This window comes from Lepidochelys olivacea (assembly GCF_965140295.1).
Source record: "Lepidochelys olivacea isolate rLepOli2 genome assembly, chromosome: 6".
Classification (NCBI taxonomy): domain Eukaryota; kingdom Metazoa; phylum Chordata; order Testudines; family Cheloniidae; genus Lepidochelys; species Lepidochelys olivacea.
Window position 1 is genome coordinate 46,832,840 of NC_140416.1, and position 16,220 is coordinate 46,849,059.

The following is a 16,220-nucleotide window of genomic DNA, read 5'->3' on the forward strand; positions in this document are numbered from 1 at the left end:
ATATATATATATATATATATATATATATATATATATATATATATATATATAAAGAGAGGCATTTCTTCCATCTTCCCAAAATATCACCTGAGCTGTTCCTCACAGAAGTGCATTACCTATAACCTGCATTTTCTTCCTTGCCTATACTCCTGCAGAGCTGCCCAAATCAAAGCAAGTCAGTTAGTTCCCATTGCCAACATACCTGTTCTAGATCAGCACTGGCATCAGATTTAGCAATTAATTTAAAGAGCTCTTGCTCATGTTTCTGGGCTTGTCCAACCAGTTCCTTTTCCTTTTCCTGGATAATATTCTGAAACATGCGTATCTGAAAACAAATGATAAAAACTAAGTTTGAAACAACGTCTAAAGTACACATACATGCATGACAGCATCATTAAAAAAAATACTACCAATACTAGTATTGACCATTCCAAGGACCAGATTCCATTCTCAGTTACACCAGTGTAAATCTAGCATTAGTAAGAGTAGAATTTTGCCCCGAGGGTATATCACAGTGTAGTGAATGGAATTACAAATATAATGAAAGTATCTGCTTTTGTTTGGCCTCACACATCTTGACCCTCTTGCCTTGGTTGTTTCCCTTACGATTGTTTAATCTTTCACCTCTACACATGCCTGACCACATATACACATGCCTGACCTTTAGCCACTTCTATCCTGGCTCTCCCAACCCTTCCCAAATTGAAGCCACGTAGGACAGCTACGTCCCCCTTAACTACTTGTTTTACATTTCCAAACTTGTCTTTCCTGGTCACCTCACAAGTTTTGTCAGGAATAGATACAAAACCACAGCGGCCTAACCGTTAATGAATATTTTAAAAAAAACATTTTCTTTTTAAGATGAACAGTCACGTTACCTCCAGTGTCCCAGCTAGATTTTTATTTGAATAATTACATTCTGCATCTTCAGAACAGCTTCTGTAATTTCACCTGGATATATTATTCCTTATTTCCTGTCCCAAAATGATTAGCGGTGCTGCAGGCCATTAAACGGCTGCAGTGACCTCTGTGGTGAAAATCAGCATTTCTGATGTGTGTAACTTAATATATAAATATAGTCCGTAAAGCACTTTGGGAGTATTGAGATGGAAAATACTTTACCAATATAAGGGCTTAATCTTGGAGGTGCTCAGCAAACTCATCTCCCACTGAAATCAGCGAGCTGATCTCAGTGGGAGTTGAAGGTATTCAGCACCATACAGGAATGGAAACAATTGTTACTACTACTTGTATACTGATTTGCTCTTTCACTTCCACATCTTTAAGGCACTTCAAGACTCTCTTGCCCATTCTCCCCTTAGTTAATCAGCGTCTCAGTTCTAGCTAAGTTCTTTTATAACTCTATACAGCTCCTTTAGCAGCTGAACAAGAAAGCTGCTTTGATCAAATGAAGCAGGAAAAAAAGCACTAGTTTTATTTAATTGTGCTCAAAAGTGTACCAAGGTACTTCACAGAACAAATAAAAAGGTCTGAATAGCTAGTTTTAGACATGCTTTTAGGCTAGGGTCTAAACAACTAGAAGAAGGGATGACAAAGAGGACAAGGGTTACAGTAATAGGATGACACTATTTGTCATGACATGTACACATTTTGGTGGTAAATTTTGGGAGGGCAGGCAAAGAGGGACAAGTAGCTTTTCGATTTTAGCTCAGTTCAACTCATATCATCACCACTGTTATCCATTAGATTTCCTCTTCCCACCATGTTTAAATCCCCATTCATTTCAGTGACACAAGCCACCCACAGAACACTAAAAACTGTTTCCTAATTCACTGTTACATAAGGTCTAATTACCATCTAGATCACTGTTGAAGGGATTTTCAAAAAAATCAAGAACTGCAGATGTAAATTAATTGTTGAGATATAGTGGTAACTGGCACATCCACTGTATCAACTCTAAACACCAAAGAATTTACAATTTGTTCACCTACATTTTCTATATACATGGCTTCTCTTTCCTGGAAACGATCTCTCTCTTTGCTCTGAAGGTTTTTAAGACTCTCAATCTGTTCCTGGAGTAGGCTACATCTTTCTTCGCTATCTCCAACCTTCTTGGTAAGGCTCTGAACTAGAATCTGCATGCTCTGCAGTGAAGACTCTTTCACAGACAGCTGATTCTTTGGAGTGCAAGATATAAGACAATTAGAGAAATGTAACCTGGGCTAAAAATAAATGACAGCATCGTGAATTCGTTAGCCTCTACAAAGCTAAAGCTAGCTTAGATTTAGATTTCAACTTTTGTTTTATGTTGTCAGTGAAATTTGCTAGCTCATTCCAAAATACTACTAAGAATTATTTCAAGATGTTTTTGCAAGTTGGACTGGAAAAAAGTTATGTACAAATAAAAATTCATCAGCTTAACTAGAACTCATCAGAATAGGACTTTTATTCATCTAAGCAATGGTGCAAGACATAGGGGTATGCCCCCTAGTATAATGGAGCAGGATCCTTTGACTCTCGCATCTGGGGGGGTGGAGGAAAACCCATATAGGTCTATGCAGATTCGCCACTTCAGATGCCATGAACATAAACATATACTAATGGTATACCTTTAATTCTTCACTAGGAGTAAATGTTTCTTTGGCAACATTGCTTGAGTCACATGCTAGCTGCAAATCAATGATATAGGCTTCTTTTTCAGCTAGTTTCTTTTCCTTCTCTGCAAGCATGGCATCCATTTCAGCCCCTCGCTGATGCTGGGCCTCCAATTCGGCAATCTGGGAATGAAAAGATAGCTATACTTGTAACTTACATGTCTATCACCCACCCTCTTCCAGGTTACTGAGACCATGAAAGTCAAGTTTCTGACATGATCAAATTTTGACTGCAATGGTATAAATATTTAGCCTGGTATTGGCCCTCTCAGCCATGCAATTTCTGCACAATCAGCATTCCTGCAGCTCTCCATAGCCAACAGAAATGTTCACAGACAAGGCCTCTGTACAGCACAGCTACAGTCTGGGGAAAGCCATCACTTGTTTACATTTACTCCCATTGTTGCCAAAAAAAATAGGCCACAAAGAAAACAGAAGTCAGGTGGCATTTTGAGACAAAATCAGAGAGTTGGCAAGCTACCATTATCCCTATTCACAGTGCTTCCAATTCCAACTATTTGTAAACTACAGCAACAACAAATTTAAGGCCTGACTCCTCACCAATAAAAGGAATGGCAAAACTTCCATTTCCTTCAATGGGGCAGGATCTGGCATTTAGCCTCTACTGATATCTCTACAGGCTATTTTCACAACGCATCTGTTCAGTCTTAAAAGTAATTAAATTAAAAGTAATTCTACACTGAGTAGATGAAAACCCCTCGTTAACATCACATAATATCCTACCTTTTTTTGTAGTTCTTCATTTGTGTGTGTGTTCTGGAATTCTAGTTCTTCAACCCTCCTTCTAAGTACTAATAATTTCCCACGGTTAGCTGCAGCATTTTCCTGGTCACCATCTCTAGATACCTATATGGAAAGAGAGAGAGATTTTAGCCTCTAAAGGCAAAATAAAAGGTTTCCACAACTCCACTAATTCAGACAATACTGCAAGGCAAATTGTCATTCTACTTATGAAATACTACTGCACATTTCAGAGTTCCTCTCAGGACCCCCGTATTTTCAATGTCCCAACAAAATACTAAACAAAGAAGCCACAGAATTTATGTCAAGTCTGTGCAAAACCTTCAAAATTTAAGTATATCATGCTGACCACATATGCTGGATGGACATGCATTATCCTGTAAAAAAAAAAAAAAAAAAAAGTCCACACATTTCTCCTGGCAAGCACAATCCACATAGCCAGAAAATGAAAGGGATGGAGAGAAGGGGTAAGGGGTTATTTTTTAGAGTATATATCAAACTATCCTGAAGTGAAACATTACTACCTGGAATTCTGTTAAAAAAAAAAAATGTACTAGATAACTAATTTGTATAAATTATTTACAATTTACAATCACAAAACGTGCATCTACAAATCTGACAACCTAATTACATGCTTTCCAAGCAAGGACCAGTGATCTTCATCACAGATCACAATTGTATTAGTAAGTTAACTGTTAAATTATCAACCACCATATGCTTTGGAAGACATGCATAAAATCTATTAGCCCTTTAAAGTTATGTCCAATAGCAGCACAGTTTTCTAAAACAAAAAAACTATAAAGATTGAAGCATTAATCAATTCTTTTACAAGCTGCATGTACAATTGTACCAATGTGTCAAACATCATGCTGTTTTAAAGAAATACTGATTTTTTAAAAACATTTTTAAACCCGTTTATGATAATATTTCAATTACTGAAATGAAAGATTCTTATCTAATTTAATTTGCCATTTGTGTATTTTTCACATTTGGCCTTGGATAATAAAAACTGACTAGGCCCCTTCACTTTTGCAAGTAGTTATTTTTAGGGCTGTCAATTAATTACAGTTAACTCACACGATTAACTCAAAAAATGAATCACAATTAATTGCACTGTTAAACAATACCAATTTAAATTTATTAAATATTTTGGATGTTTTCTACATTTTCACATATATTAGTTTCTAAAACATAGAATACAGAGTGTACAGCGCTCACTTTATATTATTTTTTATTACAAATATTTGCACTGTAAAAATGATAAACAAAATAAATAGTATTTTTCAATTCACCTCATATAAGTACTGTAGTGCAATCTGTTTATCCTGAAAGTTTAACGTACAAATGTAGATTTTTTTTTTTTTGTGCTATGTAACTGCACTCAAAAACAAAACAATGTAAAACTTTAGAGAAGCAGTTCTCAAACTTCGTTGCACCGTGACCCCCTTCTGACAACAAAAATTACTACACAACCCCAGGAGGGGGGACCAAACCCTGAACCTGCCTGAGCCCTGCCAATCCGGGTGGGAGGGCCAAAGCCCAAGCCCCACTGCCCCAGTCTGGGGGGCCCAAAGCCCCAGCAAGTGTAATGCCAGCCCTGGCAACCCCATTAAAATGGGGTCATCATCATCTCTGGGATCCCAAACCACAGTTTAAGAACCGTGGCTTTATAGCCTAACAAGTCCACTCAGCTCTACTTCCTGTACAGCCAATCGCTAAGACAAACAAGTTAGTTTACATTTATAGGAGATATTGCTGCCTGCTTCTTATTTACAATGCCACCTGAAAGTGAGAACAGGCATTCGCATGGCGTTTTTGTAGCCAGTGTTGTAATGTATTTAAGTGCCAGATATGCTAAACATTTGTATGTCCCTTCATGCTTCGACCACCATGTTTCCACGCTGATGATGTTCGTTAAAAAAAATAGTGTGTTAATTAAATTTGTGACTGAACTCCTTGGGGGAGAATAGTATGTCTCCTGCTCTGTTTTATCCGCATTCTGCCATACATTTCCTGTTATAGCAGTCTCGGATGCTGACCCACCACATGTTTGTTTTAAGAACACTTTCACAGCAGATTTGACAAAACGCAAAGAAGGTACTAACGTGAGATTTCTAAAAATAGCTACAGCACTCGACCCAAGATTTAAGAATCTGAAGTGCCTTCCAATATCTGAGAGGGACGAGGTGCGGAGCACGCTTTCAGAAGTTTTAAAAGAGCAACACTCCAATGCGAAAACTACAGAACCCGAACTACCAAAAAAGAAAATCAATCTTCTGCTGGTGGCATCTGACTCAGATGATAAAAACAAACATGTCAGTCCCCTCTGTTTTGAATCTTTATTGAGCAGAACCCATCATCAGCATGGACACATGTCCTCTGGAATGGTGGTTGAAGCATGAAGGGACATATGAATCTTTAGCGCATCTGGCACATAAATATCGTGCGATGCCAGCTACAACAGTGCCTTGTGAATGCCTGTTCTCACTTTCAGGTGACACTGTAAACAAGACGAGGGCAACATCATCTCCTGCAAATTGTAACCAAACTTGTTTGTCTAAGCAATTGGGCTGAATGGACTTATAGGCTCTAAAATTTTACATTGTTTTGTTTTTGAATGCAGGGGGTTTTCTGACATATTTGTAAGTTCAACTTTCATGATAGAGAGACTGCATTACAGTACTTGTATTAGGTGAATTGAAAAATACTATTTCTTTTGTTTTTTTACAGTACAAATATTTCTAATAAAAAATAAATGTAAAGTGAGCACTGTACACTTTGTATTCTATGCTGTAACTGAAATCAATATATTTGAAAATGTGAATAATATTGAAATAAATGGTATTCTATTATTAATAGCGCAATTAATCACAATTAATGTTTTAATTGCACGATTAATCGCAATTAATTTTTTTAAACGCTTCACAGCTCTAGTTACTTTCTAACCAGTTTCCTCTTCTAGTTCTCATGTGTTAGCAAGATGGAGGAAAACGTGGGGTGCAAACATCCAAAGGGAATCATTATTCCTTTAAAAATAGTTTCCATTACATTTTGAATGGAATGTCCATGGAAACACTTCTTAACTTTTGTAAAAAGCTATAAAAAAGTGGATGGGTGGATGAATATACAAGATGGATGGAAAACACACACACACACACAGCCTTAATTTGACCCAACTAGTTCATCTCAGATCCTGGATTTTAAAATCAGGTCCACCCATGCAGATCTGATTACAGGATCGTGGTAAACTGAAGTCTAACTTTAAAAGTGGAAGGACAAACTCACTCTCTTTTTTTGCTCTGCTTTTTTCTCTTGTCCTTCTGATCCTGATAATTGCTTCTTAAGTTCTTCCAGTTGTGAGGTTAGTGATGTTACCTTGGCTTTGTTCTGCAGCTTTATCTTTGAAAGCTTGGCTTCAGAAGCTTCTTTTTCTTCCTACCAACATCAGAGTATATATATAATATCATAAATCTAAAACAGTTACCAAGAACTTCTACCTCCACAAGGACATTTAACTTCCTGACCAGAAGCCCTGCAACTATAAAGCAATTGGATAAAATTCCTTTCATTACTGCGAAGGGTCTGCACTGGGCTACTATGATACTCACAGGTATTGAAACTTAAGGGGCAGCATCACACTAAAAATTATATATTAAAGAAATTTTCCTTTCCTTTCCTAGTAATACTACTTCAAGGCCTAAACCTTCAAAAGTACATAGTGATTTGGAGTGCCTTAATTTTCAGATGCCTGACTGCAGACACCTAAATGGCCCTATTTTTGTAAGGCAGGTGACTCAGCTTACACTATCTCAGCTTTTTACTCAGCTGGGACAATGTAACTGGGATGAGGTGCTCCACTTCCTTATGACAAACTAAATACTACACCGATATTATGAATGCTGGTCACTTGATCATTTGTGCCTCTGGTCAGCTACATTTAGATTCACAACACTGCAGTGGAATGTTTCATTAAAAATAGTTTAGTTTGATTTGTTTTAACAAAAAAATATTTGTTCAATATTAGGTTTTGTAAAAGGCCATCTTTTGAAACTTATTTTTAGACTAACATGAAAATGTCCCATTAAAACAGAAGGGTGAAAACATATCTTTCAAGAACTCACGACAAATATGAGCTCTAATCAAAGAAGTTAATGGTGAAAATCCCTCAACAGTCTATAGCACATCTAGTATACATTCCTTCCATTTACTGTGGCCAAAAATCAAGGGTGACATGCAGTACCTAAGGAATACAGAAATTATGATTGAAAGAAATTTGGAGGGAAAAGTAATTTTTTTATCTAAAGCAGCTCAGTCTGGGATAAGTCTGCATCCTAACCAAATGTGAAACAATATTTTGGACAATATTAACCTAAAAGGAGGAAAAAGTCCCTCTCCAGCTTTGCACAACCTTCAGTTTGCAACTGATAATAGTCCCCCACATTTATCAAGAGCATCTGTTCTTTCTTGGGGATTGCCTATGTAATACCCAAAGCTGGTTACAATTCTGGAAACAGGAGGTAAATTGGTAGGAAGCTGTAATGTATCCCCATGGACCTGCAAACTGTGATCACTGCTTCCTTAGTCCCTAATATTGATATAACTGACTCTTAAGCCTGTTTTTAGGAAAACAGCTTATTCACCCAAGAAAACATGACTGCAGTTCATTTTCTTCTGCAGCTGAACAGTCAGTCACATTGATGTGTACACACAGTACCTTTAACCGATGATCTCTATTCCGAAGTTCATTATCCTTCTCTCTGATAAGTTCTTTGAGCTGTGTTACCAGCTGTTCAGTACGTGTCAGCTGTTCAGTCAAATCAGCCACCGACATGTTTGCTGCATCTTGCGAGCCATGAGCCTACAGACATTAAGTATACTTTTGATCAGACAAAATGGTGCAGACAGAGCTGGCTGTGCACAAATCACAGTCGTCAGCTTTTCAGCCAACCCAATCAAATTTAGGCAGAGGGTAGTATTTTTAAAACTTAAACATACCGTCTAGACAGCTTCAGGATAATTTGTCAAATATGAGTTACAGAAGCAGCACTGAAATGAAACCTTGGTAACTGAAATCTCTGTAACACACATTGTTCCCTTCAGTGCAAACTAAACTGTACTACAATACAGTGGAGACACTATGCTGTTATAACCTGACATGATAAAGAAATCCCTGATTGTTTTTCCCCTTCCATTACTCTATGCGTGGCTGTCTTTACATTCTGAACTCCTTGGAGCAGAGACTGCCCCTTTTTGTCTGCCTGGAAAGCAGCTAGCACATTGTAGGTGCCACCATAAACAATAAAATCTCTCATTTCCAGTCAATTCCACTGCAAAATTAGAAGCCACCTCAACTGAAGTGTGATCACTTGCCAAAAGAAGGCTTGGCGGCAGAAATCTAGGCTGTGGGTGGAACGCATGCACCTGTCAGGACAAGGCTCAAGGGAGAGTTCTTGAAAATATCCAAGGAATCCACAGCACCCTACCCTTTTAAAACAACAGAACCAGCTGAAAAACTTAAAAAAGTAAGGGGAGAAAAGAGGCATTTCTCCTCCCTCTCACCACAAAAAATTGTTTAAAAAAAAAAAAAAAGGAGTTGGCACAAAATTACAGCACTATTTACTTTACAAATCCATTTGTGTTGTTTTTAGAAACTTTTCTTGTATAGAGGGATGAGAAGTGATACACAGAGATTTTTACCCATTACTAGAAAAGATTAATAGTTTCACTGAATGTTGCCTAATTTTAGATACCTGGCAGTACTTTCAGCAGAAGAGAGAAAAACTCTTCCCATTACAAGCTATAAGATTCATACTATTAAATATAATAATCTTGAAAATGGCAAAAATAATCCAAAGCCTCAAGAGTCATGCATTTTAAATCTAATACTGACGGTTAAATAGTCAGCATGATTTTAATTCTTGAGGTTCGCTGCTGGTGTTAATGCAACTAATGATATGTACAGCCAAGTGCTAGTCTGCAAAAAGGGATTAATTTAATGTTTACGTGGCTTCTGCTGATCTTTTCTTAACTCAAGATAAACACGTCGAAAGTGAGCAGTGTAGTTGTGGCTAGACTCTGAAGATTAAAGCTAATTGGACTGGAAGCATTGAAGCCACCATTACCTTTAGTGACTATCTTAGAAGAACAGGTTAAGCAAGTTAAACAACAGCCCTTGCAAAAAAGCAAATACTTATTACCACATCTTGAATTGAAATTTTTAAAATTCACAAGTTTTTTAAAAAGTCAGCACTTACAAAGTTTTTGCTTTGTTTTGTTTTTTAAAATACTTACTACTGCTTTAGGGGATGAATCATCTCCAGTGCTCCATTTCCACATAGTTTCAAGATGGCTGTGAGAAGGAATAAGGAAATACAATTATACTGCAATGAATATCAGTACCACTTAGAAAACTATATACATAACAGACTTGTTTTCTGGTATTTTTTCTCCAGACCTTTCAGTTCAAGATAATTCAAGCTAATTTAATATTGTTTTAAAAAAAAACAAAAAAACAACCCATTTGCTGAAACCTGATAGGAACTTTGACACCCAAGTCACATCACGAGTTGCTATTGATTATGAAGAAAGCGCTGTTTAATTCTTTTGTACATTATGTTACTTCTGCAGACAGGGAAGCCTCCGTAAAGTACCAACATTATCATCCCAAATATTTTTGGAAATTAAACTGAAAAAGACAATCTTAAAAATATAAGTGCCTTAAAGTACTTTTTGGCACTAGTGCTATTTCCACCTACAAATAAAAGGTACAGACTGTACTCAGTTTGCTATCATATAACCTGACCTTAGACTCATGCTGTATTTGCCTCTGCAGTATGACAAATATTATTCCAATTCATATTTCTACAGAATGAACAGATTGCTCTGCACAAAAAATAAAGACATTGTGGCTTTCTGAGACTTTCTGCAACCTCCATGATTTCTGCAGGGGCCAGTGTGGCTGACCCCAGGGCTGGCCACACAGCTGGCTCAGGGGCCAGCTGTTCAGGTGGACCCTGGGGACAGCCACAGCAGCCGCTGCTCCAGCCAGCCGGAAAAACCACAGCCCCAGGCAGCGGTCCCCGGCTGGCCAGAACAGCTGCAGTCCAGGCTAGCCAGCCGGCACAACCACAGTCTGCAGCCCTCAGCAGCTGGTGCCGCTGGCCCCCTGTACTCTCCTATCATGGACAGGTCACGGTCCGTGAGTTTTTGTTTTTTGCCCATGACCTGTCCATGACTTTTACTAAAAATACCCATGACTAACTAAATCGTAGCCTTGACTATGGCATATCACACTGTACAACAACTGAGCATCTCCCACTCATATGCCTAAGGGCCTAAATCTTGAGAAGGGCACTAACTAGGAATTGCAGGTGCTCAGCACCTCTCTGGTTCAGACCTAAACACAAGCTTTCAAAAAGCCTGATACCTAAATTATAAGTAATTTTTAAATTTAGTAGCCAACTTGATACGATGCAGCTTTGGGGCTCCTCTATTTCAAACATTTCAAGGTCTCTGAAATGTTTCTCCCCTTGATGCAGGAGTTACTCACACTAATGGCTCTGCCACACATTGCAAGAACAGGCCTTCCTGAATTTAATCACATCTTTCTAAAGCAAGTTTCCTATCAGATCCATTTTGTCAGCATGTACATGAAAGCTAATCCCACAGTACAGGCAGCTCAAATGTAAATTTATATGTACCGCAGCACTAAGAACATCTGGCTCATCTGACAGAATTTAGTTAACTCTTCAAGAGAGGCCTGTGCTATAATTTATCACATTTGGTTTGATGGCCTGCATTAAGAATACTACACACATCTTGCTGTACTTCTGACTTTGGCCAGTCTTTAAGTTGCAACAACAAATGAGAAGCCAAACAGCATCTGTTCAGTCACCTGTCCCACAAGCAACACTTTTCAATGGAATGTAATTTGCCTTTTCAAATCTGCATGTATAGGTTTCAGTAAAAGCACAGCAGAACAGCTGTGCTTCTGAATTCAGCAGATCAGTTTATTAAAAATGCTGGCACATACTTTATCTGAAAGGAAATGAAGAATGAGAGCACAGACTGTTATTAAAGCTGAGCATTTACCACTGCTAAGCTAGAAGCAGGGATCAGAGTGTTATGAAGGAAACATAACAGTCTCTTCTGGCTTTAAAAACCTATGAATCACAGAGGGACCTGGATGTGGATATCATTACTTTTTTTTGTTTTTAAACTCTCCTTCCTGCATCCCTCTTGAGTCACAAGACCCAATTTTGCCTTCAATAATACCTATGCATTCCTAGTAAAATGAAAGGGTATAATGAAGGCAGAATCTGGCTCAGTGTAGCTTGGGGCTGTGTGTAAATTTTTTGTACTTGTAAATGCTTTAAAACCCAACAAGCATTAGCTGATGCAGCAAGTTTAGTTCACTACATACCACATCCCCTTGGATACCCTGACCAATACTTTTGACATGTTATTTACATTACGGATGTTAATTAAGGAGCTTTCAGGAAGGGCAAGAACCAAAAACAAGTTGGGCAGCACACCTGCACTGGACTCTCTTTACCTATCAAGTCAACTGGGAGATACTGATGGGAGTTGTTTTTCTTAAATCAGCCAGAAGAAATGGTTTTTAGGAGTATAAGCATCAAGTTTATAAGAACTGAACCCTTAGGAATCAAATCCTGGCAAACACAACTCAATTCTTTCTCCTTCCAAAGAAGTTAAATGGAGCTCCACTTCATTTACCATGTGTGCATTTTTCAGATGTGAACTTAACAAGCAAATGCCTATCTGCTACGCAGAACATTAATTATCTATAGGCCCCAATGTACTTAGTGACCATTCCTGAAGTTATAAAAGTTCTCATTTCCTCTCTCTTTCCATATCAATTCCAAACTCCTCACACTCATTTTCAAATCTCTGCACAGCCCCAGTACAGCATCCATCTCAGTCCTTATTGCCTCACCTCATGCACTCTGCTTTGACAACATCTTTGTTTTAACTGCACTATGTACCACTTCCCACTATGCCAGGAAAACCTCTTCTCCACCATGGAAAATTGGGGAAAGCCCACAAAACCTGAACAGATCTTGGGAGAAACTACAGAGGCCCTGTGCCTCCGTACAGCCTCTGGGACATCATGTTGGTCTCCACTGAGCCACGGAAGCAGTACGGCCCGAACTGAGTGGTTACTGTAATACACCATGAGAGGGAGGAGCAGAAATGATTGCTAACGAGGGTCCCACTCCTACAAACACTCACATGTGCTGTACGCATGTGGATAGTATCACTTATGTATTTGTAAAATTGCCCCAACCCTAAATATTACTTACAGAAATAGCTCTATATGCATGAGTAGTCATTTAATTGTCCTCAAGGGGCTGTCAGGGAATTATGTGCTTCTCTCTGACCCTCTTCCATAAATATGGGGATGGCAAAGAAGGATGCCCTAAAAGGTACTCCTTTCTACCCCCACACTAGATGTGAATGGTAGTTCTCCCCATTCACCAGTGAGGGCAAAGGGGCACACTATGTACATTGGTGGAATTTGTAAGTAAGACCCTACTAAGTGTTTTTAATGTAAAATATCCTTTATTTTGTACTTGATATGTGTAAATTTAGGGGGAAATATACACTTTCAATAGTTTGTTCATTGCCATAGCATTATCTTGCTTCCATCCTCTCTACATTCCATGAATCCTGAATTTGATGTTGCCTGCTTGGGCAGTTATTCCTCCACTTTGTGTCTGATGCCAAAAAAACTATGTTAAAAGACAACATTGTGGTTGAGAATAAAAATGAAGTCAGCAAACTCAAGGTTATGAAACCTACAGCAAAAGGTAACTCAGATATTTGTGTGTATGGTGCATTCTACATTACTGAGTACCTTCTTTTATTTCTTACATTAACACAGATGGAGTAATTAAACACATGTATTTGAGCGTGTAGGGCACCAGAAACACAGCACGTTTCCATACATCTGGAGCGCCATCCTTAAATATGCTCAGTTAATGGAAAGCTGTGCTGTATGTTTGTTATCAAACAAATGTTATCTGTAAGTCAAGATTTCTCTACAAATGCCAAATGGCTTTTGTCCTCATTGAGAATGGTCATGGAAAATCAGACGCTCAAAAAAAACTGGACACTATATTAAAAACACTACAAAATTGTCTTTAATGTATTAAAACTAATACCAAATATGAAAACTAATAGGGTGTCAGACTGAACAGTTCAACCTTAGGCTAAGAACAAACAAAAGCAGTCAACCTAAGGGTCTTTAAGTTTTCAGTCCCAGAACACAAGCTTATGAAGAGAAACAGTAATGTTTTAATCTCAAGTTATTTTTGACTGTTTTGCATAACTTTTACTATTCTGAAAGAAGGGTCATAAGCTAGGAATGACAAGTAGGCTGACTATTTGTAAATAGGGGAGATAATTATTCAAACTGGTCCTTTTGGCCTACACACGTTTATCTGACTTCAAGCCTACTCCAAGTTGCAAGTACACCCTAAATTAATATAACTGAAAAATTAGAAAACACTTTATTCGCAATATGAAGTTTAAAGCACTTGGTAGTTAGTTTCATTACTTCTCCTCTATAGTAACTTCACTTTCATTGTCCACACAGGATTTTCACAAAGCAGCAGGGAAGAAAGACCTTTTTCAAAAAATAAGAAAATATAACTGTAAAGCTACAGTGGAATTCAGGTGGGTGTGAAGTGCCTGGAATTATATGTAACTTTTACTTTCTTGTCTTTCTGATTTTCAAGTCATTGTGTCCTGAAGGAGCCATATTGGCTTCTTCTTATTCTTCCTTTCTTTCCTTTAATTGGGATAGTTTGCTGTTGTGCCTTTAATATTATCTAAAAATTATTATTTAATATTAACAAGAAAAATTGCTGGCTCCCCTGAACTCCTTTTCTTCTTCGATTTTCCTCCCATGGGACCTTATCTATTAGTTGTCTGAGTCTGGTAAAGTCAGCTTTTTAAAAGTCCATTGTCCTTAATTTGCTGCTCTCATTCTTTCCTTTCCTTAGAACCATGGAGCCTATTATTTTATGAATGCTTTCACCCAACTTGCCTTCAACGTTCAGATTTACAACAAATTCCTCCCTTTAGGCAGAATCAAGTCTAAAATGGCTCCTCCTGGTTATTTCCTCCATCAGCTCAAACAAGAAGTTGTCCCCAACACATTCCAAGAACTTATGGGAGATTTTGTGTTTTGCTGTATTACTTTTCCAGCAGATATCTGGGTATTTAAAGTCCCTCGTTACTACCAGGTCTTGTGTTTTGGATATGTCTATTATTTGTGCTAGAAACGCCTAATTCACTTTTTCCTCCTGATTTACTGAGCTTCCTTCCCCCATGCTACACTGGGCATGCCCTTTTTTGTGAGATGCCCCAGGAATTCAGATGCAATGGATTACGCTTCTCCTGAATATTTCCTGTTCAATCATGACTACACCACAGTCCTGGGAGCCCACTGCAGCTCTAGCCTGAGCCTATAACCAAGGCAACAGCTACACTACAGTGGCCCTCCTTTCCCAACCGGGTTTCCAGGGCACATGCCATGTTTGGGGGAGAAAGGGGTATTCCCCAATGGCGGTGTCAACCCCGGGCGTACTGAAGTCGCGTGTCCCAGCACGGGCCAGTCTCTTGCGCTGCCAGGGCGCCACGGAGCAACGCAACAAGAGCGTCCCGAGTTACCATCAGGATCCAGGAGACTAGAGGGCACCGCCGAGTGCTGCCGCCGGCCCAGCCACTACGTCCTTGGGGGCGGACGGGGCCTGGCTGCAGACAATAGGAGCCCAATCTCCGTCCCTCCCCGCAGGCTGGGCCGGACCCGGCTGAGGAGGAGTCATCCCCCTCCCCAGCTGCGCCCAGGCCGGTCCGGGACCCGATGCTGCTCACCTGCGAGCCGCACCGGGGGTGGGGGAGGGGGGAGAATCCGGGCCCCGCTCACCTGCGAGCCGCACCGGGGGTGGGGGAGGGGGGAGAATCCGGGCCCCGCTCACCTGCGAGCCGCACCGGGGGTGGGGGAGGGGGGAGAATCCGGGCCCCGCTCACCTGCGAGCCGCACCGGGGGTGGGGGAGGGGGGAGAATCCGGGCCCCGCTCACCTGCGAGCCGCACCGGGGGTGGGGGAGGGGGGAGAATCCGGGCCCCGCTCACCTGCGAGCCGCACCGGGGGTGGGGGAGGGGGGAGAATCCGGGCCCCGCTCACCTGCGAGCCGCACCGGAGGGGGGGGGAGGGGGGAGAATCCGGGCCCCGCTCACCTGCGAGCCCCACCGGAGGGGGGGGGAGGGGGGAGAATCCGGGCCCCGCTCACCTGCGAGCCGCACCGGGGGGGGCGGGGCCGGGCCGGGCCGGGCCACGAGGGTATCCGGGGAGGGGGAGCGCGCCCTAGGGGCGGCGGTGCCGGCTGCAGCAGCGAGGGCTCCGGCTCCTCCTCTTCGGCCCGGCCCAGGTGCTGCAGGGACAACAACTCGCCACCATCCCGGCGTCAGCAGCACCACGGCCGGGCACACGTCAGCGCGTCGTCGCCTCCCAGAGCGCAGCCAATGGCGAGACGGTCCCGCTCGCAGTCGCGTCATCGCCCCCTGGAGAACGCGCGGGGGAGGGGAGCTGCCTGGGGTGGAGCCTCCGCCAGGCGGGCGGGGCTTGTACAAAGGGCCGGGGGAGCTGTCCAGGGGCGAAGGGAAGTAGGTGGGGGGGGGTGTGTTCCCACCCTTGTGTGAAGGGAGGGGAAAGTCAAGTGTCGTTTCCTCTGGGGGGCTCAGGGCTCGGCATCCCTGACCCCAGATCCAGGGCATGTCATGGGGCTAGCAGGGGTCGCGCTTGCCCTTGCCCTTG

General features: G+C 41.0%; 1 protein-coding gene across 4 annotated transcripts in view; it reads right to left on the reverse strand.

The window, feature by feature from the left end:
• Positions 1-15,853, reverse strand: part of LOC311521728 (uncharacterized protein) — a 68,225-nt gene extending 52,372 nt beyond the window's left edge. For 3 of the 4 annotated variants that reach the window (XM_084630256.1, XM_084630257.1, XM_084630254.1), the window contains exons 1-8: positions 15,697-15,853; positions 9,669-9,726; positions 8,092-8,235; positions 6,663-6,812; positions 3,360-3,482; positions 2,571-2,738; positions 1,953-2,138; positions 203-325 (exon numbers count right to left, since the gene is read on the reverse strand). In XM_084630256.1, coding sequence (XP_084486382.1) covers positions 203-325; positions 1,953-2,138; positions 2,571-2,738; positions 3,360-3,482; positions 6,663-6,812; positions 8,092-8,235; positions 9,669-9,713 — 939 coding nt within the window. In that variant the 5' untranslated portion in view covers positions 9,714-9,726; positions 15,697-15,853. Of the gene's footprint in view, positions 1-202; positions 326-1,952; positions 2,139-2,570; positions 2,739-3,359; positions 3,483-6,662; positions 6,813-8,091; positions 8,236-9,668; positions 9,727-15,590; positions 15,607-15,696 lie in introns of those variants that run through there. The other variant, XM_084630255.1, reaches the window with a different exon arrangement.
• Positions 15,854-16,220: the final 367 nt, after the last annotated feature.